Source organism: Crotalus tigris, unplaced genomic scaffold (assembly GCF_016545835.1).
Source record: "Crotalus tigris isolate CLP2741 ecotype Arizona unplaced genomic scaffold, ASM1654583v1 scf7180000021207.738513, whole genome shotgun sequence".
Classification (NCBI taxonomy): Eukaryota; Metazoa; Chordata; class Lepidosauria; order Squamata; family Viperidae; genus Crotalus; species Crotalus tigris.
The window spans coordinates 363,854-391,225 of record NW_024098399.1 but is presented as its reverse complement, the minus strand read 5'-3'; the positions used below and the strand labels follow the sequence as shown (position 1 = coordinate 391,225).

At 42.8% G+C, this 27,372-nt stretch overlaps 1 protein-coding gene across 2 annotated transcripts in view; it reads left to right on the top strand.

Annotated features, from left to right (window-relative positions):
- PIBF1 (progesterone immunomodulatory binding factor 1) overlaps positions 1–27,372 on the top strand; it is a 99,549-nt gene that overhangs the window by 11,996 nt on the left and 60,181 nt on the right. Inside the window, exons 8-10 of one of the 2 annotated variants that reach the window (XM_039369724.1) lie at positions 3,132–3,313; positions 4,887–5,012; positions 16,691–16,789. In XM_039369724.1, the coding sequence (XP_039225658.1) occupies positions 3,132–3,313; positions 4,887–5,012; positions 16,691–16,789 (407 nt within the window). The remainder of the gene's footprint in view (positions 1–3,131; positions 3,314–4,886; positions 5,013–16,690; positions 16,790–27,372) is intronic. The other variant, XM_039369725.1, reaches the window with a different exon arrangement.

The following is a 27,372-nucleotide window of genomic DNA, read 5'->3' as shown; positions in this document are numbered from 1 at the left end:
TGGAATGGAATGGAATAGAATAGAATAGAATAGAATAGAATAGAATAGAATAGAATAGAATAGAATAGAATAGGTTTTGTAGTTGTTGATAAATTCTGAAATAAAATACAAGAGGAATATTTGCATTTTTAAAAAATTCTGGTTTTGGTATGGGCATTTCCAAGCTGTTTAATTTTGTCTCCTGGCTGAGAAAATCTTGTTGTCTGGCCTTTTTTTGCTATGTTCCTCTCCTTGTTAGCTTTTACCCAACTCATTCTCATCACTTTAGTCACAGCATTAGACTACAGCTTTGTGTGAGTTTGTTTGTTTGTTTGTTTGTTTGTTTGTTTCTTTAGAGCAGTGGTACTTAACCTGGGCGATATTGCCCCCCAGGGGGCGATTTCATTTTTCAGGGGGCGACACGGGGGCAAAGGAACGAAAAGGGGGCGATGGAGCAAGAAGTTTTGGGGACACTTTTGAGACTTTTTCGTACAGTGAATGGCTGTATATCTGTCGTGCAAAAACATCAGATTGCTCGCTATTAGTGGATTGAATTGTGTTTTCAAAGGTTCCTCCAGCTAGCTTCAGTACAGAACACCGTACATATGTGAATACGCATCGCTTATCTTCATGCGCGTTGCGCAGCAGCCTCTACCCATACAGTGGCACGCCATTGGCCAGAATATGGGAGATATGGGAAAAAGAGTGGAAATAAATTATTTGCATCGATATGTCCTGATGACAATTTTAAAGAAAACAAAAAAAGCGTTTGCATAAATTGAAGAATTGTTTCCTATGTTGTGATTGAGAGGTTATGTTGGGGGAGGGGGGCGATGATAACTTCCTCGTTGGCTCAAGGGGGCGATTCTTTCAAAAAGGTTAAGAACCACTGCTTTAGAGTACAAGACATCCTAGATTTGTCAGGCTGTTTTACCCGTCCCAAGAATTCTTGCCCTTTATTTCTATCGATAGGTGATTTCACATAAGAACCTGTCATTGCTACTTCATTTGCCCGTAATCCACACTCATTGGCTACTTCATTTGCCCATAATCCAGCAAGTAGGCTTGAGTTGGGCCAATGAAGTAGCCAATGACAGGTAGTCCTCAACGTGATCAACATTCAGACACTTGGCAACTGACTCAGGTTTAGGATGGTTGCGGTGTCCTGGGGTTGTGATCCCCTTTTGCTACCTTCTGACAAGTGAAGTCAATGAGTAAGCCAGATTCACTTACTAACATAACAACTGCAGTGATTTACTTAACAACCGTGGCCGGAGAGATGGTTAAATGGGGCAAAACTCACTTAGCAACAGAAATTTTGGACTCAGTTGCGATCGTAAGTCGAGGATTGTAAGTCCTGTATAACCTGGAGACATGCATGTGGTTAGCTCTCCCTAGAAGGCTGTGCTTGTCATATTTGGAATTTGTCAAGCCCCCCCTCCCCTCTCTGTCCATCTCTTTCCTCTTAAAGCTCTAATGAAAGCTGACTCACCTGCTGATTATCCCATCTTGGCATTAATCAATATTGGTTCCCTCTTTGATATACCAAGCATCTGTCTCAACTTTTGTTTTGGTAGAAAAAATAATAGCACTCCTACTAGTAGTGAAAAGGATTATACCTTTCATAGATGTCAATCCTATGTTCCTAATCATCTGAGTATGGAATTAAAAGAGTGATTAGGTCCACCTGTAAAGGAAAGGAAAAATAATTACCTGAAAACCTGCATCATAAAACTAGTAAGTCATCCAAATTTGACATGATTTCTTCCCCTGTTGATAAAATAAAGAATCTAATTTAGATGTGGCCAAGTCACAGCTGCATATCACATGCAGACGTAGCCTCCCAGTGTTGTGTAATAATTCTTTGGGCTCCCTTCAACCATGCATCAAGTATAATCAGAAGAAGAAGAAGAAGAAGAAGAAGAAGAAGAAGAAGAAGAAGAAGAAGAAGAAGAAGAGGAGGAGGAGGAGGAGGAGGATGAGGAGGAGGAGGAGGAGGAGGAGGAGGAGGAGGAGGAGGAGGAGGAAGGAAGAAGAAGAAGAAGAAGAAGAAGAAGAAGAAGAAGAAGAAGAAGAAGAAGAAGAAGAAGAAGAAGAAGAAGAAGAAGAAGAAGAAGAAGAAGAAGTAGTAGTAGTAGTAGTAGTAGTAGTAGTAGTGGAAGGTACCTTGGAGGTCATCTAGTCCAACCCCCTGCTCAGGCAGGAAACCCTATACCATTTCGGACAAATGGCTGTCCGGTCACTTCTTAAAAACTTCCAGTGTTGGAGCATTTACCACTTCTGGAGGCAGGTTGTTCCACTGATTAATTGTTCTAACTGCCAGGAAGTTTCTCCTTAGTTCTAGGTTTCTGAGTATAATTCTGAGTTTCCAAATCTTGGAGTTGCAGGGCCTTTACTGAGCAACAGTCACAATTAGGCCATGATGTCAGTTCAGATTAAAATGGGGCAGTTAGTAGGACAGGCTGATAGTGTAAACTTCATGTTCCAATTATTGCAGGGGTGTCAAACTCAATTTCATTGAGGGCCGCATCAGCATTGCGGTTGCCCCTGGAGGGCCGGGTGGGTGTGGCCAGGTTGGGTGCGGCCTACTGGGTGGGCGTGGATGGAGTAGGTGTGGCCTACTGGGTGGGCGTGACCAGCTCTACATCATTCGCTTCAAGGGTGCCTGTGGGGGCCTGGGCAGGAGTGGGACAGATCTGAGGGTCTCTGTCAGAATGGGGTGGGACCAGGGCAAGTACCGAGGCATGGTCCACTGGAGGAGCCTCACTGTTCCTCTCAGGCCATGCGGGGTGGTGGTGGTTATGGAGCTAAGACTGAATGCGTTTCAGCATAGAGGGCCACCACAAAATTGTACATTGGTTCCCGGCTGGCCTGGGGCAGGGCCAAGGCAGAGGGGGCCGTTCCGTCACTGTTTCCAGAATGGCTTTGCTGGCTGCATCTGGCTCCTGGGCCTTGTGTTTGACATGTCTGAATTATTGCCTTCGGCACCATGCTGTATCCAGAATAAATAGTAACTTTCACATCAGCTGCATTTTAAACTCAAAACAACCCAACTGCATTTAAAAAATAAATAAATAACAACAACCTGCTACTGGTTTAGGGGGACAGGATATCTGATTTGTGGTATTTTTGCTGCTTTTTTTAATGAAAAGGCTACCACGTTGCAACAGTCCGTGACTTTGCTGCAAAAGGACAAGGACTACCTCAACCGACAGAACATGGAGCTCAGCGTACGTTGTGCTCACGAAGAAGACCGCCTTGAACGGCTTCACCTGCAGCTAGAAGACACCAAAAAAGCCAGAGAAGAAATGTATGAGAAATACGTCACATCCAGGTAGGCAGTTTTATTCATCCTTTCAGCACCGAGAGATGCTTCCCTCAGAATGTCTGTGGAGATTCTTGGTCAACCAGGTGATAGTTGTCTTAAAAGTGTTTTTTTTTTTTTTTTTTGAAAAGGCAACCGGACTTCATTTTTTTCCTTGCAGAAGAAGAACAAAAGAACACCATCAGTTGTGATGGGGGGGTGGGGAGAGGAATCATCATTACCTATTCTTCCATCCCTCCCCCATCACAACTGATGAAATATCTTGGATGAGAAATGAAATGTTTTGTTCTTCCTCCTCAAGGAAAAAATGAAGTCCAGTTTGCCTTTTGAAAAAAAAAAACACTTTGAGGTTCCATCGGAATGATTTCCGAAGAATCTTTGCTAGCTTCTGTGCACCCAAAAGTTTGGGGCTGTAACTCTTACGACTCGGTGGGTCACGGTGACCCACCTACATGAGGTTGGGAAAACTTGAGTAAGAGAAAACAATGGCCACGTTCGATTATTCAGAAATAATGGAGATGTGTAAATTAGAATTAGTTTCTGATTGGGTTTCCCTTGGCTTTCCTTTTTTATATAAAAGAACTGGCTGATGTAATCACTGTTTTTCTGTTATTGCTAGAGAAGCACATATGCAGGGATTAAGCCTGTTAATTAAATTGGAACTTATTATCTAAGGTAATTTGCTGTTGTGTCGTAAAAAGTGGATGAAGTAGCCCAACCTGATTTTAAAAAATACAGTTTTACAATGCACTGGTCCCGTGATTACTTCAGTGGTAGTGAACCATTATAAGATTATCTACAGCAGTGGTTCTCAACCTGTGGGTCGGGACCCCATTTGGGGTCGAACGACCATTTCATGGGGGTCGCCAAACAACGCAGTCCGCCATTTTTTTCTCCTTTTCCTTAGCTGCGCTACTCCCTTTTATTCTATTGGCTTTTGAAAGCCAATAGAATAGACTCTTTCAAAAGCCAATAGGAATTGTCCAGGCTGTCTCTGCCCTGCTGAGCCCGCCAAAAGTCCCATTCCGCAAACGGTGCTGCACCAGTTGAGTAGTCCTTGACTTACGACCGGTTGAGTAGTCTTTGACTTACGATCGGTTGGGGGTCGTGGCATTAAAAAAGTTGAGAACCACCGGTCTACAGTGTTAAGTAATGCTATCAGCCTTAATACTCATTTATCTGAGGAGTGTGTGTGTGTGGAATTTAAGTACTAATAGTAATGGTTCAGTTTGTAACAATCTAGAAAGAAGTGTGGGGGAGGGTTCCTAAGGAAACTGTTAAGTTCTGCCATTTTAATGAATCTTAAACCCAGCCTGCTGACATCATTTCAGAAAGAAGAGAAGCAAAACACATCTATTTATTCATTTATTTGCTTAACAAGATTTATATGGCTGCCTGTCTTGCAGAACACAACCCCGGGTTGGGGGGGGGGGAAACCAGCGATAAAATCACAAACAATAAAACCAAGAAAAAAAACAAACATCTCTTAACCATTCGGCAAGTTTTTATCCAAGGCAGAAAGGCTGATCCGTGCATTTTGACGACGCGTTTTGTCTGAACGTTTTCAAAAATTATTTCTAAGGGATCACTACAAAACGGAGTACGAAAACAAACTGCACGCGGAACTGGAACAGTTAAGGCAGAAAACATCCCAAGAGTTAGAACAGCTTCGAACAGCTACGAAGGAAATGTTTGAACGGGAAAACAGGTTGGTAAAGATATTTTGAGATATCGAGGATTTTAACTCCGGTGTGGCAGGGTGGGTTATTCCCCAGTCAGGAACCTAAGTACCCTTTCTCTTCTGGTCCTTTTTTTTTTTTTTTGTCTTCTGAACCCCCTAATGGGGGAGAAGACAAGGAAGAGGCCTGGCTGCCTAGAAGCACAAGAAAGGAACAGTCCACGGAGAGTCCACGGGAATTTTGTGATCCAGAAACAGGGAGAGGAGCTGATTGATGTCGGGTTTTGATGGGATATTTCGGGCAGGACTCTAACATTGTCTCTGAATGAGGACAAATTCTGGATTCAGGGTTCAAAGGAAGAGGCTTATGCTCTTCATCTTGGCAAAATATTTCAATTCAATTCAGAATAGAACTGGAAGGGACCTTGAAGGTCTTCTAGTCCAACCCCCCCCCCCCGCTCAAGCAGGAAGCCCTATACCATTTCAGACAAGTAGCTGTCTTGTCTCTTTTTGAAAGCCTCCAGTGATGAAACACCCACAACTTCTGAAGGCAAACCGTTTGACTGGTTAATTGTTCACACTATTAGGAAGTTTCTCTTTAATTCCAGGTTGATTCTCTCCCTGATTAGTTTCCACCCATTGCTTCTTGTCCTGCCTTCTGGTGCTTTGGAAACTAAGTCGACCCCCCCTCCTCCTCTTTGTGACAGCCCCTCAAATACTGGAATACTGCTATCATGTCACCCCTCGTCTTTCTTTCCTCAGGATTGGCCATACCCAAATCCTGCAACCGTTCTTCATATGGTTTAGTCTCTAGGCCAGTGTTTCTCAACCTTGACAATTTTAAGGCATGTGGACTTCAACTCTCAGAATTCCACAGCCAGCTTTGCTGGCTGTGGAATTCTGGGAGTTGAAGTCCACATGCCTTAAAATTGTCAAGGGTGAGAAACACTGCTCTAGGCCTTTAATCATCTTAGTTGCTCTTCTCTGCACTTTTTCCGAAGCCTCAACATCTTTTTTGTAATGGGGTGACGAAAACTGGATGCAGTATTCCTTACTAAGGCTTTATAAAGCGGTACTAATACGTCACGTGATTTGAATTCTGTGCCTCTGTTTATACAACCAAGGATTGTAATAGCTTTTTTTGGCTGCTGCTGCCGACACTGCTGGCTCATGTTGATCATATTTGATAAAATACGGCAGACACAGACCTGATGAACAAGCTAGCTAAGCCTGGGCTGGAGTTAACACCTGTCTTCGCACTAGCACTCATCCGGGTTGCCTCGTGGAAAGGGAGTCAGATAGATGAAGTAGGTCTTGAACTCGTCACCTTGTCTCGACATCTTCATGAGGAGAAAGAGGAAATACTTAATATAGGAAGTCCTCGACTTACAAACGTTCATTTAGTGACCATTTGAAGTTACAACGGCAGCAGAAAAAAAGTGAGCATAGGGCCATTTTTCACACTTACAAGCACTGCAGCATCCCTGTGGTCACGTGATCGAAATCCAGCCACTTGGCAACTGACTCACATTTATGACAATTGCAGTGTCCCAGAATCATGTTTGCGGCCAAATCAACGGGGAAGCCAGTCTCACTTAACAACCGTTTTACAAACTTAACAGCTGTGACAGAAAAGGTCGTAAAGTGGGGCAAAAGCGCCCTTAACAACTGTCTCACTTAGCCACAAAAAATTGGGGCTCCGTTGTGGACGTACGTCGAGGACTAAGAAAATCAGATGGACTAGCTCAGGGCTAGGCAACCTTGGCTCTTTTATGACTCGTGGACTTCAACTCCCAGAATTCCTGAGCCAGCATGGCTCAGCTTGGAAACCTCTCCCTTTCCCCTCAGCATGGCTGGCTCAGGAATTCTGGGAGTTGAAGTCCACGAGTCATAAAAGAGCCAAGGTTGCCTAGCCCTGGGCTAGCTAATACCTCATACCTGAAATGAAACAGAAAACCATCTTGGAGGAATAAGGAAGTGGATGCAATAGAAACTGAAATCTAAAAAATAAAATAAAATACTGGTCTGGGAACCTGGCTTGGCAGTAGTATGTCTGAAGGACATCATGGAGTAATAACTCACAAGCTGAGTATGTGTTTGCATTGTGGCTTTAAAAAAAAAAAAAAGACAAGTGCTGCATTTCAAGTCTGCTTAGCAGAAAGGTGGTTTCTAAGCATTAGTTTATGCTCAGTTGCTAAGTCTCACATCTAGGTTCCAAAAAGAGGGTTAAGCGTGAACACGGAGCTCTTCCTTCGGTTAAGTCTTGAGAAAGAAATACTGTGACTATATCTTTATGGACTTTTTCCTGGGTGGAATTTAAAATATATGTTTGGCAAATAAAGTCCACTTAACTTGCCTTAGGATTATGCAGCACTCCAGGTAAAGCCTCCCACATGAGCTTCAACGGGTGTAGGAGCATAAATGTGATGTCTCTCCCACGCTTTTCCTCAGAACAGATGGCTGCCTTCTGTGGATTTGAATTGTTATTTTTTTACCCAGATTGATTTTTGTGATAGGTTTTATGGTATTATTAAACTTGCCACGATACTTGAGCTTGTTCCAATAAGGGCATCTTCGTAGTGATTCTGGTTATAAAGCAATAGAGGTTCCCAGCAAAGGACTCAGCTCTTGAACAGAGAGGATCTATAAGAGAGGAGAGAGCTGCAAGGAATGGCAATAAAAAGCAGTGTTTGGAGTATATTCCCTCGATTATAGTTCCAGTGAGTAATTTATGGAGAAACTCTCCGAAAGTGTAGACATGGTGTACACTCTCAATTGGAATGGCACATTCTGAACTTGGGCAATTTAAATGCGCACTGTTTAACTGTTTTTGCACGGTCTTACACATGTACATACATGTTGGATACTTCATCTAACCACCAACCGTTTCTTGCTTGTAAAGATTTCAAAATGTTCCTCCTTGGCCTTCTTTACAAAACAAGAAGTCTTGCTTTAAACCAGTGGTTCTCAACCTGTGGGTCGGGACCCCATTTGGGGTCGAACGACCATTTCACGAGGGTCGCCAAACAACGCAGTCCACCATTTTTTTCCCCCTTTTCCTTAGCTGTGCTACTCCCTTTTATTCTATTGGCTTTTGAAAGCCAATAGAATAGACTCTCTTGAATAGAGTCTAATTCTATTGGCTTTCAAAAGCCAATAGGAATTGTCCAGGCTGTCTCTGCCCTGCTGAGCCCGCCAAAAGTCCCATTCTGCAAAGGGTGCTGCACCAGTTGAGTAGTCCTCGACTTACGACCAGTTGAGTAGTCCTCGACTTACGACCAGTTGGGGGTCGCGGCATTAAAAAGGTTGAGAACCACTGCTTTAAACTTACTCAAACGGAAAAAGAAGTAGCTGTAACCCCTTCCACCTCTGAGCTTCTAGATATCATACTGAGGAATAGCAATAACACTTAGACTGACTGGATATACCTCTTCACAGTGCTTCCCAGCCCCCTCTAAGCGGTTTTACAGAGTCAGCCTATTGCCCCCAACGATCTGGGTCTTCATTTTACCGACCTCGGAAGGAGGGAAGGTTGAGTCAACCTTGAGCCGGTGAAAATCGAACTGCTGGCTGTGGGCAGAATTAGTCTGCAATAGTGCATTCTAGCCACTGCACCACCGCGGTTCTTTGGCATTTGACATGCAGCCATGGAGCATCTGTAGAATAAACACTGTTGGGGACATCTCTGTTGCATTTCTAGCTCTAAAGTCTGATTTGTTGTTATTGTCACTGATATATTGTTATAAACTACAGTGAAAATCTAGAAGGAGCCTTAATAAGTTCCATGCACCTCCCTGCCCAAAAGCACATGACTAAAAGCAAATAGCAAAAGAGAGAGTAACTAAATATTCTCCTCTTTTATATGGAGAACTCCAGACAGAGAGAGATCCTGTTTTGGAGTTTCCCCTTTGAATGGTTGAGAGAACTTTTGAGTCTGCTTTGATTCTGACACCTTTTCAGACTCTTCAAACCAGCTCCATCTAGACTGAGGTCCTTCCAAATCCATCAGGCCCCTCTTGTTTCCCAAAACATTGTTTTTCACAAATAATTGAAAGTAGAGATAAAGAATTCTTTACTCACATCTCAGATACTTGTGGTAGAATTCCATGGCTACCAAACCACAATTATTTAGTTGTTATTTTCTAGAAATCTTTTTTCCCAAACACTTTTGTTTCACCGTGAGGGGGGGGGGGGCCTTAAAAAAAAGCCAGAATATAGAACTTCATTAGAAAGCCTGCCACAATAACAATCCTGCTGATTGGGCCTGGAGTTATTAAAATGCAAACCTAAAAATTGTGCAGAGAGCAGTGCATAAAACACAGGTTTGTGCATCAGCTGGATGTGCACGAACATGACAGAAATGTCAGATTTAAAATGATTTCAAGCAGGTGAAGAACAAAAATAAGTAAGAAACTATTTAGTCCTTATTTACCTTTCTCTTCTCCTCCACCTTCACCAGTCAGCTAAATTATGCCAACCACTAATTGCATCATGGAGATTAACAAATTTTTGGCTTCCCATGTTCCGACTTGTATTGCATTACATAAAACAAGCTTAAGGTCTGTTTCTTTATGAAACTTTGACAGGTATAAAAATGTTTGCAGGCAGTATGGCTAAGAATATTGTTCTGGAAACGTTTGGCAGAAATCCTGTTCCTCATCTTGAAATTACGATGACTTGCTGCCAAATCTTGAATGTCGATGATTTAAAAGAACGTTTCGGAATCTTAAAAACAATGCTTTATTTTTATCCTTGTTGGGACAGAAGGGGTGTGGTGAGTTGGTGAATCATTCATGCTTCCCCTGTGTTTCTATCCTCGAGCTTACGTGCTTTCTGGTCTGTGTCACTTCATCCTTTGTGTGTTTTAAACTTGCACCATGTTACAACATTGGCATCAGTAACTGCTAAGTTTCTCTCGCTGTCCTCCCCAGCATGTGACTTTCTTTCTGCCTAAGGGATCCACCTATTCCCCAGAACTGTTAGAGCAACAAGGTAGACTAGACCAGGGGTCCCCAACCCCGGGGCCGTGGATTAGTACCGGGCCACGGCATGCCAGCAACCGGCCCATGCAAACAAGCAAAGCCCTATCCGTGGGGTGCAGGCAGCACACAAACCACACACTCTCTGGTCTGGGGAAAAACATTTCTCCACATAACCGGTCCCTGGTGCCCAAAAGGTTGGGGACCTCTGGACTAGACTAAGAACACCAACTCCATATAGGTCAGGCATCCAGGTTTTTTTTCTGCTGTTGTTGTGACAACAACCACTATGCAGAATCCAGCAAGTCTCAATGTGCTTCCCAATTCATCTCTGTGTGAATGAGGGAGGGGTTTATCCAAGATGTTTTCTCGGGTTATTTTCTTGGCCCGGGCTCAAGCACGGCATGTCTAATTGTCGCTTGGCTTTTCTTTGTGTCCTTTAAGGCCATTCCCGCTGCCCTTTACAACAGAGTTCCCCAACGTTTCCGGCTTTGTGGACATGGGGGGGGAGAGGGGATGGTTCTGCATGAATAGCTGGCAAGTGTGCGCGTGCAGCTCCATTTGCGCGAGTGGCGTCTGTGTGCGCCTGCCGCTTACTTAAATGGAGCACGTCCCAGGCGCACTCGCCCACCGCTCGCTCAAGTGAGGATGCGTGTGCACGCACGGGCGCTCATCAGTCGTTTCCGTGGCCCAGTTGCAAACCCCGCATGGCCCACTAGTGGGCCACAGCCCACAGGTTGGGGACCCCTGCTTTACAAGAACCCAGGTTTGGGAACACTTAGGAAGAATACAGGTATTCCTCTATTTACAACAGTTCATTTAGTGGCCATTCAAAGCTATAACAGCACTGAACAAAGGGACGTATGACCGCTTTTCACACTTATGACCATTGCAGCCTCCCTATGGCCACATGATTGAAATTCAGACGCTTGGCAGCTCTCTCACGTTTATGACGCTTATGGTGTCCCGGGATCATGTGATCCCCTTTTGCCACTTTCCGACAAGCAAAATCAACGGGGAAGCTAGATTCATTTAACAGCCATGTTACTCATTTAACAACTGCAGGGATTCATTTATCAAACTGTAGCGAGGAAACTAAAAAGCAGAGACATCACCCTGCCAACAAAAGTGTGTATAGTCAAGGCCATGGTTTTCCCAGTTGCAATGTATGGCTATGAAAGTTGGACCATAAGAAAGGTTGAGCACCTACGAATTGAAGCCTTTGAACTATGGTGCTGGAGAAGACTCCTGCGAGTCCCCTGGACTGCAAGGCGATCAAACCGGTCAGTCCTAGAGGAGATCAACCCTGACTGCTCTTTAGAAGGCCAGATCGTGAAGTTGAAACTCAAGTACTTTGGCCACCTAATGAGAAGGAAGGACTCACTGGAGAAGGGCCTAATGCTGGGAAAGATTGAGGGCAATGGAAAAAGGGAACGACAAAGAATGAGGTGGCTGGATGGAGTCACTGAAGCAGTAGGCGTGAGCTTAAATGGACTCCAGAAGATGGTAGAGGACAGGAAGACCTGGACACGACTTCGCAACTAACAACAACAAGCAAGGAAAGCTGTAAAATGGAGTCAGTCTCGCTGAACAACTGTCTCGCTTAACAAGAGAAATTTAGGGCTCAATTCTAGTTGTTAAGTCGAGGATCACCTGGAATGTCTCTTTTAACAGACCGTAATTCCAGAAAAAGTACATTTTGCTTTTGTTGACCTACCTCTGACCGGGAGCTTGTCACTGGTGAGATGTTTGCGACAAGTCCGTGTTAGCTTTGAAATCTGATTTGGGAGCGTCCAGCCATGAGACCACAGGACTGCAATATCCCGTGCAGTGTGAATATGAGGCATAAAGAGAGAAGCTCTGATTTACACGCCATTACTTAATCGTCTACCTTGTCAAATCGCCCATCAACTGAAAAGTCACTGACCTTCAGTGGAATGGGCTGATTCCACAGACGGCCATTAATGAGGAGAACTCAATAACATAGAGCTGCTTCTGAAGACGAAACAGCGTAAAGAGGGGGAAATAGCCCAAAAGAGAGAAATTGAGCTGACTGTTCCTTGAAAAGATATGTAAGAACACACGGCTTGTTATTGTCCTCTGAGGATGGTTTTAGAGAAAGCTTAGCTATGTAAGGCCTAGTGCAGGGGCCTTCAAACTTGGCAACTTTAAGACTTGTGGACTTCAATTCCCAGAATTCCTCAGCCAGCCAGGGCTGGCTGAGGAATTCTGGGAGTTGAAGTCCACAAGTCTTAAAGTTGCCAAGTTTGAAGGCCCCTGGCCTAGCTTGTGATGGCAGCCCGTTTGTCAAAATAATTATAGCTCATCATCCTTGCCTTAAGGGGCATGGAGCTTCCTTCCTTCTCTGTCCTTAAGCAGAGTGAGGGCTGCGCTTTCTCGAAGGATAACTCAAACTCTTTTGGGCTCAGGGCGTAGCAAGAAATGTAGGCTTGACGCCAACTTAGACCCCCTCTATGGAAATGCAAAGCCAGTATGTGATTTTGAGCCTAAGGCTGTCAAATATAGAAGCTTGTAACTAAAGGATGTCTCAGATTTGGATTGAAAATCGCCAGTTTTTAAGCAACCTCCTTTTTAAAAAAAAAAAAAAATGATCAAGGACGATGGAAGTTTGAAGGTGGGATCTCTGTCAACTAGCTGCATCGAAGGATGTCTTCTTCAAAGGAGCAGAAACTGGGTGCCAGAAATTTAATGTTAGCAATTTCCTTCCACAAAATGCAATCCAATTCATTTAACTACTCAAACGGGGGGGGGAGGAGGAGGAGGCTGTGGCAATAAGGGCGGTGGCTGGGAAACAGATATTTTTAGCACAAAGGGGATTTGGACACCTTTAGAAATCCACTGTCCTCTTGCTTACCTTCATTCAGTTTGCCAAGTTTGATCGGTTCGGGCATTTTTTCCGTCTGCATCAGCTGCCTCCAATTTACCTGTGTGTCAACATCACTCGGGGCAACAGCGCCTTATCCAGAGCAGGATAATGCCTGTATTATTCTGCTTAATTAGATTTCTTGGCTTTTGATCCTGTCATCTGGGCAGTTGTTGCTGGAGCCAACTTAACTAACAGCCTTGGGAAGGCCCCGAGTTAGTGAAGAGAAGAATGGCCTGCTGCTGACAGTTTCATCTCGTTTGGCCTATGTTCAGAAATGGGGCTATTTAGCAGGATCTGTTAAGTTGCTGTAAGTTGCTCATTCTACAACATTTAGAAAAATCCACTAAGAGGTTGGACTAGGACCAGGGAGTCCCAGTTCAAGACCACTTTAAGCCATGAAACAGGAGGCATAATAATAATAAATAAATAAATAAATAAATAAGCTGAAGAAACAGTGGACCACTTGGTAAGCTGTTGAAGAAGATTGCACAGACTGACTACAAGCAGCGGCATCACAAAGTAGCAACAATGGTGCATTGGAAAATCTGCAAAAGATATCAAAGCAAAAACTGGTGGGATCATAAAATAGAGAAAGTCATAGAAAATGATAAAATTAAACTGCTCTGGGACTTCAGAATTCAAACAGACAAGCACCTGCAACATAACACCCCAGACTTAACAATTGTCGATAAGAAAGACAAAAAAGTTTGGATAGTGGACTTGGCAGTGCCTGGAGATAGCAGAATAGAAGAGAAAGAACTGGAGAAGATAACAAAATACAAAGACCTACAAATAGAAATAGAAAGACTGTGGCAAAAGCAAGCAAGGGTAGTACCAATAGTAATAGGCTCCTTGGGTGCAATCCCAAAACAACTGGAGCACCACTTGAACACCATTGGCATTGACAAATTCGCTATTAGTCAATTGCAAAAGGCGGCCTTACTAGGAACTGCTTCCATCCTGCGACGATACCTGTAATACCATCAAACATCCACATCTGCCTATCCCAGGTCCTGGATAAGGACTCGATAGGTAGACAAAATGCCAAATCCAGTCTAAACATCTGGCTGATTATGCGATGATCCATAATAATAATAATAATAATAATAATAATAATAATAATAATAATAATAACAACAACAACAAAATGATCTTGGAAAACTGCAAGAGAAGGAAGACCAACCAGAATGTGGCATGGATTGACTACAAAAAGGCATTTGACTCTCTGCCACATGATTGGATAATAAAGTGCCTAGAAATAACAGGAGTCAGTAGAAACATCAGAAAATTTGTGCAAAGATCGATGGCACAATGGAAGACACAGTTGCAGATCAATGGTGAGAAGCTGGGAGAGGTTAATATCAAGAGAGGAATATTTCAAGGAGATTCATTATCACCATTACTATTTGTTATTGCACTGTTTCCTCTGTCAACAATACTGAATAACTCAGGACATGGCTATCAAACATCAAAAACATCTGCCAGACTATCCCACCTCCTTTATATGGATGATCTGAAGCTGTATGGAAAAACATCATCTGAAATAGAATCGCTGCTCAACACTGTCCGTATATATAGCCAAGATATTGTAATGGAGTTTGGCTTGGACAAATGTGCCACACTTACTATCAAACAAGGAAAAATAATGAAAACTGAAGGAATCAAGATGCCCCACGAAAATAACATTAAGAGTCTGGATGAGGAAGAGTACTACAAATACTTGGGTATCCTTCAAGCTGACAACATCAAGCACACTGAAGTCAAGAAAAAGATTAGAGGTGAATACATCAAGAGAGTGAAGAAGATCTTAAAGTCCAAACTCAATGGAGGAAATACCATAAAGGCAATCAACACCTGGGCAATCCCAGTCATTAGGTACACAGCTGGAATAGTGGACTGGACTCAAGCAGAACTAAAAGCAATGGATAGGCAGACCAGAAAAATAATGACAATGAATCATGCCCTTCATCCACGCAGTGACATTGATAGACTTTATCTACCAAGGCAAATAGGTGGGCGTGGAATGCTACAAGTACATCAGATGGTTGAAGAAGAAAAAATGGCTTTGGAAGAATATCTGAAGAACAATGATGAAGATGCACTGAAATTAGTATATCAGGAAGGCTTACTAACTACTGGAGAGACCAAACTGGCCTACAAGAAAGACCAAATGAAGAACAGAATAGAGGCATGGGAAGACAAAGCACTACATGGCCAATACATGAAAAAAATAGCTGGGAAAGCAGATAATAATAAAACCTGGCAATGGCTAAGAGCAGGAAAATTGAAGAAAGAGACCGAGGGATTAATTCTGGCTGCACAAGACCAAGCCTTAAGGACAAATGCATATAAACTCAAAATTGAGAAGACAGCAACAGAAAGTAAGTGCCGCCTATGCAAAGAAGCTGAAGAAACAGTGGACCACTTGGTAAGCTGTTGCAAGAAGATTGCACAAACTGATTACAAGCAGCGGCATGACAAAGTAGCAACAATGGTGCATTGGAAGATCTGCAAAAAATATCATTTGCCTGTAAGCAAAAACTGGTGGGATCATAAAATAGAGAAAGTCATAGAAAATGATAAAATTAAACTGCTCTGGGACTTCAGAATTCAAACAGACAAGCACCTGCAACATAACACCCCAGACTTAACAATTGTCGATAAGAAAGACAAAAAAGTCTGGATAGTGGACGTGGCAGTGCCTGGAGATAGCAGAATAGAAGAGAAAGAACTGGAGAAGATAACAAAATACAAAGACCTACAAATAGAAATAGAAAGACTGTGGCAAAAGCAAGCAAGGGTAGTACCAATAGTCATAGGCTCCTTGGGTGCAATCCCAAAACAACTGGAGCACCACTTGAACACATTGGCATTGACAAATTCGCTATTAGTCAATTGCAAAAGGCGGCCTTATTAGGAACTGCTTCCATCCTGCGACGATATCTGTAATACCATCAAACATCCACATCTGCCTATCCCAGGTCCTGGGTAAGGACTCGATAGGTAGACAAAATGCCAAATCCAGTCTGAACATCTGGCTGACTGTGCGATGATCGATAATAATGATGATGATGATAATTATTCCCTTTTAAGATCCAAAATTGTCTTAACCTTATTTAACCAAGCATCTATCTTTTCACGCATCACAGCTGGAAAATTACTTGATTTGTCTGATAACAAAACAATACAGTTGGAAGGGACCTTGGAGGTCTTCTAGTCCAACCCCCTGCTCAGGCAGGAAACCCTATACCATTTCAGACAAATGCTTGTCCAGTCTTTTCTTAAAAACTTCCAGTGTTGGGGCATTTAGAACTTCTGGAGGCAGGTTGTTCCACTGATTAATTCTTCTAACCATCAGGAAACTTCTCCTTAGTTCTAGGTTGCTTCTGGTTAGGTTCCATCTGTTGCTTCTTGTCCTGGTTTCAGGTGCTTCAGGACCAGCCCCACCCTCAACAGCCAATCACTCTGTGACTTGCCGATAATAGACCAGTTTCAGTACATAGTTTGATGCTTGGCTATTCAGAACACTGAAATCTTCTCCAGTTTCTCTAGCTGGGCAAATAAATGTTGGTTTCTCTCTTTTTTCCTCCTTTTCGATATGTGTGTGCATTGTCAGAGAAAGACTGAATTGGTAGGTATATTTTGAGAAGTGTGTCCTGGATACGGATCAAACATTGAACTAAGGGTGGGAGGAAGAGGTGGAAGGAAAAACAAAGTCTCTTTCAAGATCAAATTATGGCATGTTGGAACCAGAAACGCAAAACTAGCATCATCCCTTTTGAGCAAATACTTCAGAATAAAAGGAATGTTTATTGTGCAATCTTTTTTTTTTTAAATTTCAGAAACTTAAGAGAAGCAAGAGATAATGCCGTGACTGAAAAAGAAAGAGCTGTGATAGCTGAAAAAGATGCATTAAGCAAATACGACCAGCTTTTAGAACAGTAAGTACTTTCCCCGTTCCCTGAGCACAGCTTCAAAAAGAGGAAGATTTGTGCCAATAAAGGGAAGGCTGGGGCTTTCCAAGAATGCGTCTATCTTAGTACTGCTTATTGTGAACTGTTGCGAAGAACACAACCAGGGCAAATTGTTGTTGTTGAGGAATGAGAGCTAAAAGCAACATTTCTAATAAATGAATACATGGTAGTGGAACCAACAAACAAACTAAACTGGACTGCAATTTCCATGCTCCCTTGCTGGAACCATAGCTTCACCCACAAAATCCTGGATGGGCATTGCAGCTGTGAGTTTTCCAGGATTGTGCCTGGCCTCCCAGTTGTTTGTTGCCCACTCTCCGTCTCCCCACATCCTTCAGTCCCCCAGATCTCTGTTCTTGGTGTCCCTCTTGTCTCCTTGCTTCCCGACGGAGAAGGTTATGGTTTCGTTATTCCCATGAAAGCGGTGCTAAACAGCGGATCCATGGCAAAGCTTTGGAAGTGCAACAAAGGGGCCCGCTATGAAACAAGCCTTTTTCCTTGAAGAAAGGAATTGGCAAGGGATGAGGGTTGATTAATCGTTTTCATGCATGTCATGAGGTTTTCATGGAATTATCAGTGGCAATACAAAAGTGAAGCAACTTCATGCGAGGCTGGTAGCACTGGGTGGATCCATAGAGCCACATGGAAATGTTCTGTTTATGGGATGTGCGTATGAACGCTTGCGCCTAATTTTATACGCTTAAAAAAAAACCTTTCCCCGAGAGATCATATTTTAAATGTCGGCTTTCTTTTGAGTAGAGAGCAATAAAACAGTGCAGGATCAAAAAAAAATCATGGAGGTTTTGTTTTTTGTTTTTTTCAGTCCAAACCCCTGCCCAGCAATTCACAGATCAGGCTGGACAGATAATTTATTTTTATTTTTTTAAAATGTCCAGTAACAAAACCCCCATAATTCCAGGAGTCATGGTCAGGGACTTCCTCCTAATTTCAGGTTTCTTCTCTCTCTCTCTCTCTCTCTCTCTCTCTCTCTCTCTCTCTCTCTCTCTCTCTCTCTCTCTCTCTCTATCTATCTCTCTATCTCTTTCTATCTCTCTCCTCTCTCTCTATCTCTCTCTCTCCCTCTTTCTCTTTCTCTCTTTCTCCTCTCTCTCTTTCTCTTTCTCTCTCTCTCTGTCTCTCTCCTTTCTCTCTGTCTCTGTCTCTCTCTCTCTCTCTCTCTCTCTCTCTCTCTCTCTCTCTCTCTCTCTCTTTCCCTCTTTCTCTCTCTCTCTTTCTCCCTCCCTCCCTCTCCATTGCTTCTTGCCTTCTCCTTGGGCACTGTATCTTGGAGAAAACTATCCCCTCTTCCCTGAGGGCTGTTCAAGGCAAAACTATCTTCCACTGTTCTTCATCGGATTAAGACTCCAAGCCCTTCCCCTTCTTTGATAGCTTTATCTGCGCTGGTCTAGCCAAGATTGAACAGGCTCTTTCAGCAGCTATAGCAGATTGTATAGGTGGGTTGGTTGGGTTTTTTTTTTTTTTTTTTGTCTGTCGAAATCACTGGCCCAATAGAATCAACGTGAGACGGTGCCATACCCAAAAGATTGAAATAACTCTTGGGATTCTGCCTTAACCGATCAAGTTTACTTCCCACAGTAAAGGCAGCTTGTGAGGTTCCTGTGAAGCTGCTTTTGAGAACCAGCTTCCCAGGGCCACCTAAATGGTCCTCCAGAATAGTGTTTCTTTCAAGGGGTCTTATCCTCTGATATGTTATCATACCTACCACCAAATTAACATGGAATAAATGTAAGCCAAGTGGGTTTGTACTGTGCTCCATTTCTCTTCCTCCCACAAAGTGGAGTTAACATTGATCTGGTAGCCTTTTGATATGTCAACTAGCTTTTCTTTAAAGAAAACACCACAGATATTTTGCCAAGTTAATTATTGTTCCTTTTTTAAAAAATACTGTCTTGTCAGTTGTTGCTTGTATCTGGGTTTTTATTATTATTGTTGTTGTTGTTATGGAGGATCATCGCACAGTCAGCCAGATGTTCAGACTGGATTTGGCATTTTTGTCTACCTATCGAGTCCTTACCAAGGACCTGGGATAGGCAGATGTGGATGTTTGATGGTATTGCAGGTATCGTCACAGGATGGAAGCAGTTCCCAGTAAGGCCGCCTCTTGCAATTGACTAATGGCGAATTTGTCAATGCCAATGGTGTTCAGGTGGTGCTCCAGTTGTTTTGGGATTGCACCCAAGGCACCTATTACTATTAATACTACTCTTACTTGCTTTTGCCACAGTCTTTCTATTTCTATTTGTAGGTCTTTGTGTTTTGTTATCTTTTCCAGTTCTTTCTCGTCTATTCTGCTGTCTCCAGGCACTGTCACCTCCACTATCCAGACTTTTTTGTCTTTCTTATCGACAGTTGTTAAGTCCGGGGTGTTATGTTGCAGGTGCCTGTCTGTTTGGATTCTAAAGTCCCAGAGCAGTTTAATTTTATCATTTTCTATGACTTTCTCTATTTTATGATCCCACCAGTTCTTGCTTACAGGCAAATGATGTTTCTTGCAGCTCTTCCAATGCGCCATTGTTGCTACTTTGTCATTATTATTATTATCATCGTCAACATCATCATCATCATCCTGTTTATCTCTAGTCAAGGATAGAGATTTGTTTGCCACTTCTGAAAACATGTACAAATAAATTATTCAACTTTTCTCAAGTTTTTATCCTCCCCTTAACTGTGATCAGTCCCCTGCCTCCACTGGTGCCTGCTTCTGATGTATTTAAATAATTGTTTATTGCTGGTCCTGATGATTTTAGTCCCCAGGGAGTTGTTATTAGGCAGGCGAAACAAATGCCAGTTTGTTGTCCTCACTTGAATAAACATTTCATTTGTTGGTTGATTGAAAGACACCTTTTTGCCTTTATACCTTCCTTGACTTGGCAAAGTTTGGGAAGTGCCATGTTTTGGTCTATTTCAGTGTTTCTCAACCTTGACAATTTTAAGGCATGTGGACTTCAACTCCCAGAATTCCACAGCCAGCAATGCTGGCTGCGGAATGCTGGGAATTGAAGTCCACATGCCTTAAAATTGTCAAGGTTGAGAAACACTGGTCTATTTGATACCTATTACACTTCAGCGGTATGTTTCCCAGTTGAAATTCTGTTGCAGTTTTAATCACCCCCAGGCTTCACTGAGAAATTTGACACAGTTCCGTTCCATTTCAACTTTCCTTTTTCTAGCAGGCTCTAACATTTAGGGAAATAACTTCCCTTTCTACTTATAAGAGAGCAAAATACTTCTGCTGTCACTGGAGGCAACAAAAACCAAGGGGGAAGCAAGTGTTAAATTGTTTTAAGTCATCCCGAACCAAGGAAATAACGTAACGAATGCATTCACATTAATAAATAACATTTGTCTGCATGAGGCCATATTTATGATGCTCAAAAAGTGACCCCCAAGACAAAAAGCACATTGTATTGTGCAGACCCCAGTGACCAGGGTTGGTAGGATCTGAAATCCTCGGACATATTTGTTTATACAAAGTCAGTGGAATGCTGCTTAGCTTGAATGGTGGAGAGTGCCTCTGGCAAATCTTGTGATGAAGAGTGTAACTAACACCCAATTTTCTAGTCAAGTACAATTATTATAACTTCATTCTCAACCGGTGATTGGTAAGTGACTTCCTTGCTCTGTTCAATGCAAACAAAGTTTGTGTTGGGTGTAAAACAATAACCCTGGATATTTCAGGGCTCCAAGGTTCAAGAGTCTGCTTTTAGTTAACGCGGTCTGCCTTTTTCTCCCTAAGAAGGAATGAATGCCTTACATCAGTCAGAAACATTGTTCTCTCTGGGCGCCTGCGCGGTTGCAAAAATCATTTCCTGTCAATGCCAGCTAGAGAAGGTGTGCGTTGAAAACCATGTATGGTCAAGAAAGGAAAAGAAGAAGTATGATGTGGTGGTTGGGACCTAGGGACCTCAGGTTCTTGGCTGTTTTCAACCAGAGAAACTCCCTGAACGAACATAGAACATAGAATAATAAGAAGTTGGAATGGGCCTCGGAGGCAGTGGTGGGATTCAGCCGGTTCGCACCGGTTCGGTAGAACCGGTAGCTAAATTTTGTTGAGTTCGGAGAACCGGCTGAACCCATGCTGCTTCTGGAAGTCCATTCTAGGCCTCGGAGGCCTGGAGGAGGTCTCCCGGGCCTAGAACAGCCCACTGGAAGTGCATGGATGTCACTTCCGGAAGTCCATTCTAGGCCTCGGAGGCCCAGGCCTGCATCCACGCAGAGAACCGGATGTTCAGGTATTTGAATCCCAGAACTGCTCGGAGGTCTTCTAGTCCCAATTCCCTGCTTGAGCAGGAGACTGTATATCATTCCAGAGAAATGGTTGTCCAGTGTCTTTTTAAAAGTCTCTAGGGATGGAGCACCCACTTCTGAAGGCACTTTGACCCTTCTGAAAGCAAACTATTCCATTGATTAATTGCTCTCACCGTTAGGAAATTTCTCCTTAGTTCTAGGTGTCTTCTCTCCTTGGTTAGTTTCCCACCATTGCTTCTTGTTTTGACTTTTGGTATTTTGGGAAATAATTTGACCCCTTTGTCTTTGTAGAAACTCTTCAAATATTGGAACGGTGCTACCATGTCCCCCCTGGTCCTTCTTTTCATCAGACTAGACATACCCAGTTTCTGTAACTGTTCTTCCTATGTTTTAGGATGACTTTGGGGCTAGTCTGTCTGTCTGTCTGTCGTCTCTCTGTCTGCCCCTCCAGTCTACTGAACCTCCCAAAGTGAGTGTGATAATGATGGTGATGATGGTAATGTGAACTCAGTAGCCAGAAGATAAAATAACAATAAATGTCTTGCATCCTAAACTGTGTGCTGTCTGCATCCCACAGATGGGGCTTTGCTTGTTTGTGCGGACCAGTTGCTGGCATGCCGTGGCCCGGTACCTGTCCACGGACCGGGGGTTGGGGACCCCCGATCTAGGGACTTATATAGTCATGGCTGAGAGCTAACTAAACTTGCTCTTCCATTTTGTCTTTATTCTTACCTAAAGAAACTCTATCTTTGAAATCGAAAGAACAGCTATCCGAAATTATTTTCATTTTTTTTTTTTTTTTGTATGTGATAGAATGGGGTGGGGCAGTCCCCACATCCTTTTTGGAGCCACCCAGACCTGGCAGACCAGTTGATGAAAGCCAGTGTCACATTTTCCCCATCATCTTGAAAGGTATATAAGCCCGAAAATAGTCTTGACCCCGAAGAACCATATTCCCAAGGAACACCCCACCCCTTGGAAAAAAAAGATAGAAAATCCTGGGCTGGCCGCACCTACTGTATATTTGCCATCAGCGGCTCCTCCAGACAGATTTTAAATTTATCCCTGCTAGACTCTGGAAGCAGAATCAAGAACCTAGATGGAAGCTCCTGGAGACTGAAAGTATATTTTTTCCCTTGGAGACAACAGTGGAAAATGTCTGTGTACTACTTTAGTAAAGGAAAAAGTGTTGTGAGAAATTTTCTGGGTAAGGGCTTGGTTTCCCCTGGGGAGGAAGATGAAGTCCTTCAGGAGAGTCTTGGAAAATTTCACTGCCACTGAAGTTCTCCATCAAGAACTATTTAGCCCAGTGGTTCTCAACCTTTTTAATGCCGCGACCCCCAACCGGTCGTAAGTCGAGGACTACTCAACCGGTCATAAGTAGAGGACTACCCAACCGGTCGTAAGTCGAGGACTTTCCCTGCCCGGGAGCACCACGCATGCGTGGTGCCGCCCCCTGCGCCGGCCGAGGTGTAGCTGGCAAGGGGCAGCGACGGCGTAGAGCGACCACCGGCTGGGCCACCAGCTGGCCCAGCCCAAGGGAAGTAAAGCACCCGCCGGGCCCCACGGGGGCCAGCAACCCTCCCTGCACCCGCCGGCCTCCCACCTCCCATCCCTTGCCCTCTTTTACTTACATTTTTAGTAGTTGCTCAGCAGGGAGGGGTGGAAACTTCCAGACAGCTCGCCTTCGCTGCAGACACCTTGCAGCACCGTTTGCAGAATGGGACTTTTGGCGGGCTCAGCAGGGCAGAGACAGCCTGGACAATTCCTATTGGCTTTTGAAAGCCAATAGAATTAGACTCTATTCAAGAGAGTCTATTCTATTGGCTTTCAAAAGCCAATAGAATAAAAAGGAGTGGCAAAGCTAAGGAAAAGGGGGAAAAATGGTGGACTGCGTTGTTTGGCGACCCCCGTGAAATGGTCGTTCGACCCCAAATGGGGTCGCAACCCACAGGTTGAGAACCACTGATTTAGCCCATATGTCCTGGGTTTGTTTGTTTCTTTTTTACTCAGACTAGCAGGAATAAGCTTTTTTTTACACTCATTTCTGACACAGAATGGTTGCTTTGTTGACATACCTTCAGAAATGAAGATACACTGAAGGTCATAAAAAGGGTCCTTATCTAAAGAAGAAGAAATTAAAAGACTGCTTGTGCCTGGGGAGGAAAGCTATGGCAAATCTAGACAGCATTCTAAAAAGCAGAGACATCACCCTGCCAACAAATGTATAGTCAAGGCCATGGTTTTCCCAGTTGCAATGTATGGCTGTGAAAGTTGGACCATAAGAAAGGCTGAGTGCCAAAGAATTGAGTCCTTTGAACTATGGTGCTGGAGAAGACTCCTGCGAGTCCCTTGGACTGCAAGGCGTTCAAACCGGTCAGTCCTAGAAGAGATCAACCCCGACTGCTCTTTAGAAGACCAGATCCTGAAGTTGAAACTCAAATACTTTGGCCACCTAATGAGAAGGAAGCACTCACTGGAGAAGGGCCTAATGCTGGGAAAGATGGAGGGCAATAGAAGAAGGGGACGACAGAGAATGAGGTGGCTGGATGGAGTCACTGAAGCAGGAGGCATGAGCTTAAAGGGACTCCAGAAGATGGTAGAGGACAGGAAGGCCTGGAGCAACATCGTCCATGCGGTCGCGATGGGTCGGACACGACTTCGCAACTAACAACAACAACAACAACAATGTAAAGAAGCTTCGCTTATAGTTATGGGCTGTTGCTTGAAATTTCCTACCTCTTCCATGTTGCAAAGCTCTCCGATTTTGAGGAACATTTGGCCTTGGAGTGACCCCTCCTTTACAGCTTTTCTGCAATTATTGTTACCTTTCCCAAGCACACACAATGGTTGCTAAGAAAGCAAAGACCACACGATTGCCATAGCCTCCAACAGAAACACTCAGATGTCTACTTGAGGTACTGCTGAGTTGGAAACATCCAGTAAGAGTTGTAGGATCTGACAGGACATACAGTCTAAAGAGTTCTTGGTGGAGAACCTCCGTGACCGTGGAATTTTCCAAGTCTCTCCTGAAGGACTTCATCTTCTTCTCCAAGCCGTTACCCAGAAAATTTCTCACAAAAAAAACATCAAGTAAGATTTGTGGATCTTACACAATATACAGGCTGAGGGGTTCTTGGTGGAGAACTTACGTGACCATGAAATTTTCCAGGTCTCTCCTGAAGAACTTCATCTTCCTCCCCAAGTGAAACCAAGCCTTTACCCAGAAAATTTCTCACTGAGAAGGGCAACTAGTATCTGTGCCATGATTGGCTTTCCAGTCTTAGAACGCTGGACCCATGAAAGATCTTGTAAATGGAAAGCCTCCCAAAGCCCAGCTTGAAAATTTGTAAACTTCAGAGCCACGAGTTGAGAAAAGACCAAGTAGCTGTGTTAGCGCTTCCTCCCTCCTAGAGAGGAAGCAAGGGGAAGAGACCACTCCAGTCCTACCCTACCAACAGTCTGCATTTTAATGCACAACGCTCAAGGTGCATTAAAGGTGCTTTTTTCAAGAGGCAACTGGACTTTCTTTCTTTCTTTTTTCTTTTTCTTTCTCTCTCTCTTCCTTCCTTCTTTTCTTTCTTTCTTTCTCCCTCCCTTTCTTTCTTTCCTTCCTTCTTTCTTTTTCTTTCTCTCTTTCTATCTCTTCCTTTTCTTTATTTCTTTCTTTCTCTTTCTTTTTCTTTCTTTCTTTCCTTCTTTCTTTCTCTCTCTCTCTCTTTCTCTCTCTTTCTTTCTCTCTCTCTCTCACTTCCTTTTCTTTCTTTCTCTTTCTTTCTTTCTTTCTTTTTCTCTCTTTCTCTTCCTTCCTTCTTTTCTTTCCTTTCTTTCTCTCTCTCTCTCTCTCTCTCTTTCTTTCTCTCTCCCTTTCTTTCTTTCTTTCTTTTGTTTGCTTCTTGCCTGAAGCTTCTTCGGTTCAGAAAAAACAAAGAAAATCCAGTTGTCTCTTGAAAAAACACCTTTGGGACCACCACGACCTGGATGACCGAGAACTTACATAGGCACAATTGTCACGTTAAGAGTTCTTTGTCACTGCAGACTGCAATTTTTTAAATTAATTTCTCCTTTCTCCCAAAATAAAGTCCCCCCCCCTCCATGTTCTCCTATGAAAGGTTCCATTTCTAGGTGTCTGTTTCAGCATCCATAAAGAGACATTTCCAAATATAACAGCGTTTTTCCCCTTCAAAAACATTCGTATCAGAGAGAAAACAGAATCACTGCCAGAGACAGTAGAGAGTAATTTCTACTATCTGGGGAGAATTATCTGAGATCTTTCAGGAACTGCGATGGTTCCTCTGATTTTGAAAGAGCAAAGTTAGAGGGCAGCTAGGCAATTGAAAACCATAGGGCAAGACTGGGTTAATTTAATGTTTGCCAAAACAACAAAAAATGTTTAAAGCAAGGGTTGTTGTTTAGTTTGGAGGTTCTGACATGTTTGCTACACATCACATGATAAAATAATAGCATCGCGGTCCAATAATTCAATGACCGGTTTGCGTTTAATTACTGTAGTTTTAAAATCTTTATTTTCGGCCGCCTATTTTTAGAGACGGAAGATAACTTCATGTTATAACTGACCGGAGCACTTAAGCTTTTTGTGTGCATTTGCTTTGAGAAAGCTTGACTGTTGTGTGGCTCCAAGACTCCTCCATTCCTTGTGAGATGTGTGCCGTGAGCAGCAAATTGAAATGAATTACAGAAGGATCAGTCCTAAGGACTTTGATTCGTAGACACTTGTTTTGTAAGGATAGATTCTTACAGGGGAGGAGAAAAGCCCTCCATTTTACATACAAATAATAAAGTTACCTCGCAATCCTAAAAGGGAAACGCTCTCTGTGCAATTTATTTCTGTGTGAGAATACATTTGGGATAGTCCCCTCGATTGTTTTTCCTGTATTTGTTTAATGTGAAGAAATCTTTTCTTTATGGCTCGTGCGTAGAAACCTTAGAGTCATTTTCAAAATCTATCCTTTCTTCTGAGCAATTTTTTTTTCTGGTGCACTTAGATATACTGTGTCTTCATGTATGTAATGTGTGCATGTACAGTATGTATGTGTGTGGGGGGGGATAAATACACATACACTATATACATATACATATATTTTCTGATGCACTTAGATATACTGTGCTTTCATGTATGTATGTATGTGTGCATGTATGTATGTGTGTGTGGAAATAAATACACTGTATATACATATATTTTCTGGTGCACTTAGATATACTGTGCCTTCATGTACGTACGTATGTGTGCATGTATATATGTGTGTGTGGGAATAAATATACACACACTGTATAGACATATATATATATATTTTCTGGTGCACTTAGGTATACTATGCCTTCATGTATGTATGTGTGCATGTACAGTATGTATGTGTGGGGGGGGGAATAAATACACACACACTATATACATATACATATATTTTCTGGTGCACTTAGATATACTGTGCCTTCATGTATGTATGTATGTGTACATGTATGTATGTGTGTGTGGGAATAAATACACTGTATATACATATATTTTCTGGTGCACTTAGATATACTGTGCCTTCATGTATGTACATATGTGTGCATGTATATATGTGTGTGTGGGAATAAATATACACACACTATATAGACATATATATATATTTTTTCTGGTGCACTTAGGTATACTGTGCCTTCATGTATGTATGTGTGCATGTACAGTATGTATGTGTGTGGGGGGGGGAATAAATACACACACACTATATACATATACATATATTTTCTGGTGCACTTAGATATACTGTGCCTTCATGTATGTATGTATGTGTGCATGTATGTATGTGTGTTTGTGGGAATAAATACACTGTATATACATGTATTTTCTGGTGCACTTAGATATACTGTGCCTTCATGTACGTACATATGTGTGCATGTATATATGTGTGTGTGGGAATAAATATACACACTGTATAGACATATATATATATATATATTTTCTGGTGCACTTAGGTATACTGTGCCTTCATGTATGTATGTGTGCATGTACAGTATGTATGTGTGTGGGGGGGGAATAAATACACACACACTATATACATATACATATATTTTCTGGTGCACTTAGATATACTGTGCCTTCATGTATGTATGTACATATACATATATTTTCTGGTGCACTTAGATATACTGTGCCTTCATGTATGTATGTATGTGTGCATGTGTGTGTGTGTGTGTGAATAAATGCACACACTGTATATATGTATACATATATTTTCTGGTGCACTTGGATATACTGTGCCTTCATGTATATATGTATG